Here is a 6,635-nt window from a genome sequence, read left to right as displayed (position 1 = left end):
TTGTCTTTTAGGGAAAAAATGAGGGTGAGAAACTTATTTCATATATGCAAACCATAAAGGGTAATTCTGAAAGGAAATTGTCACAATTCTAGGAGGCAGAGTATAGGCACCCAGATGTGCTGAGCACAGGTCAACAATGGTATCTCTCAGCCTTCCAAAGCTTAAGTGACAAGACTCAATGTGTCAAAAACTAAATTTGAGTATGGCAGTAAAAAAATTAAAGGCATGATAGCTAGGGGAAAAAACTGGGGTACTTTTTTCCCTTGGCACCCTAGGAACAGGGGTGAAATGCTCCCGGTTCGGACCGGCTCGGGCGAGTAGGTAGCGATGGCGGCGGGCAGTTCGGAGAACTGGTAGCAAAAATCCTTGCATGCCCCCCCCCCACCACCACCACCATGCCCAGCTGAGCCGCACGATCATCAGAGGCTTTTTTTTTTTTTAAAAAAGCATTTTTTCTACAACTTCTTCCACCGAAAAAATACTTTTAAAAGTTAAAAAAAAGCCTCTGATGATCGCGCAGCTCAGCTGGGATTGTCAGCAGCTTTTCAAAGCATTTTTTAACCACCTCTTCCCCGGAAGAGGTTGCAGAAAAAAAAAATGCTTTAAAAGTCTCTCTGATGATCCCAGCTGAGTTGCCTGATCGTCAGAGAACTTTTCAAAGCATTTTTTAAAACAATCAGGCAACACAGCCTCTCTGATGATCAGCTGGGATCATCAGAGAGACTTTTAAAGCACTTTTTCTGCAACCTCTTCAGTGGAAGAGGTCGTTAAAAAAATGCTTTGAAAAGGCTCTGACGATCCCAGCTGATTGGCAGAGCCTTTTCAAAGCATTTTTTTTGCATTTGCAGAAAAAATGCTTTGAAAAGTTAAAAAAAAAAAGTTGGCCATGCCCACCCAGTCACATTACCACCACCACCACCAAGCCACGCCCACAGAACCGGTAGTAACAAATTTTACATTTCACCCCTGCTCTCACCAGCCAAGCTCTGACATCCCAGCTGAGTTGCCTGCTAATCAGGCAACTCAGCTTGGATCGCCAGAGCCATGTAAAAGAAAAAAAAGTTTATTTTTTTCTCCCCCCCCCCCCCCCCCCGCTTCTCCCAGCCTCCAGCTTGTTTACCTTAGCTGCTGTGTTGTATTGTGTTTTGTAGGTTAAAAAAGGGCAAAGAAGTGACATTGACTTGGCCACGCCCACCCAGTCACCTTACCACCAAGCCCCGCCCACCCCTGCCTAGGAACATGCTTATTTTCCTGAATGGTTCATACAGGACAGTAGGCACCTTCCTTAAAAATTGTAAAGAGAAGCAATTGACAAAACTCATGTCTCAGCGTTACAATACAAATTGCACCCCCTTATGTGTTTCTGTGTGACCTCCTGGTGCAAGTATGAAAGAGAAGAGCTTACATGATCATATCACGATGCACATTTCATCGTTTTGATGTCGTGATTAGGAACATTAGAACAGAAACTTGAGAAAAGCATCTGAGATAATCCTATCAATAAAATCAAAGCTGACCTCAGAGCATTTTTGTCCCCTGGAGTGGGAAACAACAGTTGCATTAAAAATATAAAACTAAAATAGATTTCTTAAAACACTGTTTGTTGAACAAGCTACAGTAGCACCGTTTCCATATAATGCACAGCTATAATGGACTAGTTCACACGTCATGTTAAACCAAAACTAAACCACATTAATTTAATGTTAGGAGTGAATGGTGACTTGGATAATATAATGCCTCAATGAAAAGTAGCCTCTAAAGATTTGTCTGTCATAAAATTCATTAAATATACACACCAGGATTCTAAAGTAGTGAAGCCATTTAATAGTTTTGATGAGAAGCCAGCCTCTATCACATGCAGCATTCTTCTTTGGTTTTTTGTGGCATAAAATGGTTTTGCATCTCCATTAAGCATGAAGGCTAGAAAGACAGTGCAGATGAGCAGGCATAGTAATTGCTTGAATTGAGCTTTATTTTTTTTGGGGGGGGGGGTTTGACTTTCCTTTGAACTTGGTTAGTTCTGCTATTCAAAATTCATCTGACCTTTCTGATAAGTATTGCTTATCAGCTCTAGCCTCACAGTAAGCTGATGAGGTAGGTTGCTGTGTTCTGATGGGAAAGGAAAGGAAAGGAAAGGAAAGGAAAGGAAAGGAAAGGAAAGGAAAGGAAAGGAAAGGAGGGAGGGAGGGAGGGAGGGAGGGAGGGAGGGAGGAAGGAAGGAAGGAAGGAAGGAAGGAAGGAAGGAAGGAAGGAAATCAATGGGTAGAGAGTTGTGAGTATATGTGTGTTTGTTTATGACAGAGATAGAAATCAGACAGACATCTATTATGATTGGATAGGGATGGGCCTCTGGAGTCTTACCTTTTTTGGGGAAGAAGACAAGCAACCAAGAGATATTTTAGTATTGTCTTTAAACATAGTAATAAGAACCTTCAATACTGGAAAACCTGTCCTATCACATTCAACTGAATATGCTTCTAGTGTTTCTAACATGAATTAAGACAATGAAAACTACTAAAAAGATGGCAGGAAGGCAGCAATCATGCTCAAAAGGCGGCAGTTTCTGTCACTCACTCATCCTCTGCATGCGCATACACCTGTGCGCAAGCACACACACACACACACACACACACACACACACACAACCACACGTACACACAGAGGCTTTGAGTCCCTGTATGCTGCTCAAGCAACCCACATTCTCCTCACTTTCAAAGGACCAAATCCTGCAACATATTCCTGCTGTTCTTGCAGTGGTGTCCCCGGCTGTAGAAAAATGGTACCGGTAAGCCACTTCTGAAAATGTTGCCGAGAAAACTGCGGAGATTTGTCCTTAGAGTCAAGGTCGACTTGAAGGCCCACATACCCAAAGGTAGATGCAGTTCCAGCTCTCAACATCAGGGTGCGCAGTTCATTGGTCTTTTCGCCCTGGCTGATGACCGAGAGAGCATTTCTTCAGACAGAGGCTGGCTCTTTTCTTCTCATCAGATACTGCTCAGCTTTACAAGAAAATTCAAAATCCCTGGAAGTAAAAACTCTTCAAAGGTTTGGCCTTGTCAAATCAATTGGCACAACCTCCACCGTTAAGCATCAGTTCCCCACAAGCGTCTGTTGTACCTCCCCTGAAAGGGTCATCCAGTGCCTGCACAACACGTAGAGAGAAAAGCACGCCAAGAGCACAGCTCCAGTGAGCTCGGCTGGTGCCACTAAAAGGTCCCTCCTTAAGAAGCAATCTTCTTATCGCCAGGAACGTGCAAGAAGAGAGAAGTAATTAGGTTGAAACGGGAACATGGCCATCACTGTCTCCACTCCAGCTAGTGACCCAGTCTTTCTTGGTGATGGTGCCTGTCTTCTCCTCATGAAAAAGCTGGCGCTCCTGGCGGGGAATCTTGATTGCATGGTACTGGGGTAGATTGGCTTTCTCGTAGTGGGCACGTTTGAAGAAGCCAAGCTGAAAGAGAGGAAGCCACTTTGTGAATTCAATGAGGTTAGCATTGCCCTCCATTACCACATGAATGCTAGGAGACGGGTTCTTGAGTTCGGCTGTTAAGCCATAAGCTCCACCCATCAACTCTCTGCCATAGGTTAAATCCAGCACCTATTCACACTTCACCTAATGGGATGGAAACCATCAACGCATACCATGCATTTAGAACAGGGGTTTCCAACCTTGGCAGCTTTAAGACTTGTGGACTTCAACTCCCACAAACTCTGGGAGTTGTTGAAGTCCACAAGTCTTAAGTTGCCAAGGTTGGAGACCCTTGATTTAGAACATAGAGCTTTTGGGACCCTCAAGTTGTGTTGGGATTTCAACTGTCACAAACCTCTGTCAACTTCTGGAAAAATTCTGAAAACAGAAGTCCAATACACTGGAGGGGGAAGTGGGTGGGTTATTTTTTACATTAAGAAAAATAAGGAACAGATGTATATTGTCCTGCTCTCAAAAAAAAATTAGACAAGCTTCCAAAACAATGAGAGGAAATGGACACATGTTTTACTGCTCTAAATTATCTATATATAGGTGCCCTAGGGGACACAGTGGCTAAGACGCTGAACTTGTCAATCAAAAGGTCAGCAGTTCAGTGGTTTGAATCCCTAGTGCCACATAACGGGGTGAGCTCCCATTACTTGTTCCAGATTCTGCCAATTTAGCAGTTTGAAAGCACATAAAAAATGCAAGTAGAAAAATAGGGACCACCTTTGGTGGGAAGGTAACAGCGTTCTATGCGCCTTTGGCGTTTAGTCATGCCGGCCACATGACCACAGAGACGTCTTCAGACAGCGCTGGCTCTTCGGCTTTGAAACTGAGATGAGCACGCCCCCTAGAATCAGGGACGACTAGCACATATGTGCAAGGGGAACCTTTACCTTTACCTTAGGTGCCCTATCTAAAAATAAGAGTACTTGCATTCTAACCTCAATTCTTCTAATAAATATGATTAGAGGGTTTTTAAAAATCAGATTTCCAGTTTGGACTGCAAATAAGGGGGGGGGGTGACTTTAAGGGATGAGTGTAGAAGACTGATCTATTATCAAGCTCTCTGATACATGTATAGACAGGAGGATTCATTCACCTTAAACTTATCCTTTTGCAATGATATTCAGATCCCTTCCTGTATGCTCTCCTAGCCCCAAACTAGATGCTGAATCCCATATCCCAGTGTTTGTATTTTAGTGTTTACTTCATTAATAACAAGAATTATGGGGAACAATAATTCTACAGAGTCCTGTAGCTCTTATGAAAAATCAGCCAGATCAAATGCATATCATTTTACAGATGGTGGCAAGAATGCAGATAGAGCTGGATTGGATGAAAATTAAATTATTAAAGTTGCTCCCATCCACTGGAAACATTTGAATGTATCCTTATATACTGTCAATGTTCATAGGCATCTTTCATGTTCTTTCTCACCATGCAATAACTCAAGATTTGAGGGGCCTTGGGTAAGATGCCATTAGAAGGCCCTGTATTGTGTTAATACAGCTCTTCCTTGCTACAGTTTATAGCTACCCATTTGTTCTTTAGCCCTATTCAGAAGAGTTTCAACTGAAGCCCCAATCCATTAGTCCTGCTCCACTCATCTATCCAGCCCCAAAAGTATATTCTTTAATGTGACTTGCGTACAAACATTGGCGTAATACTAATGTTAACACCAAACAAGCAACCAGGCAATAAACAATACTCTAATCAAAGAACTACCAATTCAGACAAACAAGCAGCAGATAGACAACAACTCAATCAAGGGAAAACATTACCCCCCCACTAACACTGACACAGCAAGCTACTGTATATGAAGAGAGAACAAAACACCGTCTCTTCTACACTGAAGATGTTAGCCAGGTAATGAAACATCTGCACAAAAAACAATCAAGCTGAGAGAGCACAAAGGACTCCACAGTTCAACCCTGAGCTATAAATTGGGTATGTCTAGTTTAATGAACAGAAGGACTAGGGATGACATGATAGCAATGTTCCAATAGCTAAGTGGTCACCATGAAGAAGAGGAAGGTCAATCTATTTTCCAAAGCACCTGAAGGCAGGACAAGAAGCAATGGATGGAAACTAGTCCAGGGGAGAAGCAACCCAGAACTAAGGAAGAATTTCTTGACAGTGAGAACAATTAATCAGAGGAATGACTTGCCTCCAGAGCAAGGGTGAAATGCTCCCGGTTCGGACTGGATCGCCCGATCTGGTAGCGATGGTGGCAGGTGGTTCGGAGATCTGGTAGCAAAAATCCCTGCGCCACCCCCCACCCATGCCCAGCTGAGCTGCGTGATCATCAGAGGCTGTTTTTTTTACTTTTAAAAGCATTTTTTCTACAACCTCTTTGGTCGAAAAAATGCTTTTAAAAGTTTTTTTAAAAAAGCCTCTGATGATCGTGCAGGTCAGCTGGGATTGTCAGAGCCTTTTCAAAGCATTTTTTTCTGCAACCCCTTCGGCCGAAGAGGTTGTAGGGGAAAAAAAGCCTTTAAAAGCCTCTGGCGATCCCAGCTGACTTGCCTGATCGTCAGAAGCTTCTAAAAGCATTTTTTTCTGCAACCTCTTAAGATTGTAGAAAAAATGCTTTTAAAAGTAAAAAAAAAAAAGTTGGCCACGCCCACCCAGTCACATTACACCCCGCCACCAAGCCACGCCCACAGAACCGGTAGTAACAAATTTTAGATTTCACCCCTGCTCCAGAGGTTGTGGGTGCCCCAAGACTGGAAGGTTTTAAGAAGAGATTGGACAACCATTTGTCTGAAATGGTATAGGGTTTCCTGCCTGAGCAGGGGGTTGGACTAGAAGACCTCCAAGATCCCTTCTGTTATTCTGTTAAATATTCTCTTCTATTGGAACTAATGTTCTTCATGCTTTAAAAGTACACCTTTCATGCCCCCAAATAGATTCAGAATTATGTTGTGCATATACACATCTTGCTAATGCCTGTAAAGTTTCTAGGCTTTGCCAACTGTTCATAATGCCCTTAATAATCCATGTGTTATTGTATTGCATTCAATACTGAATTACATTGTGTTACACGATGCAACACAACTGTGAGTTACAACTGTGTGACCTTTAATATTTTTGCATCCCACAGAACACGTGCAGACAAAGACTGTAAACCCTCATTATCTGTTAGGATCTGCCAAGTTCG

The 6,635-nt window shown here is 42.8% G+C and overlaps 1 protein-coding gene across 13 annotated transcripts in view; it reads right to left on the bottom strand.

Moving 5' to 3' along the window:
* Window positions 1-1,801: 1,801 nt before the first annotated feature.
* ITGA7 (integrin subunit alpha 7) overlaps window positions 1,802-6,635 on the bottom strand; it is a 74,100-nt gene continuing 69,266 nt past the window's right edge. For 12 of the 13 annotated variants that reach the window (XM_034412542.3, XM_034412540.3, XM_087886961.1 and 9 more), the window contains one exon: window positions 1,802-3,451. Coding sequence is in view for 9 of the 13 variants with exons in the window: in XM_034412540.3 (XP_034268431.2) it covers window positions 3,272-3,451 (180 nt within the window). In the remaining 4 variants the exon portion in view is untranslated. The remainder of the gene's footprint in view (window positions 3,452-6,635) is intronic. The other variant, XM_060688842.2, reaches the window with a different exon arrangement.

Source organism: Pantherophis guttatus, chromosome 2, assembly GCF_059756535.1.
Source record: "Pantherophis guttatus breed Tessera chromosome 2, ASM5975653v1, whole genome shotgun sequence".
Classification (NCBI taxonomy): Eukaryota; Metazoa; Chordata; class Lepidosauria; order Squamata; family Colubridae; genus Pantherophis; species Pantherophis guttatus.
This window is presented reverse-complemented; position numbering and strand designations above follow the sequence as displayed.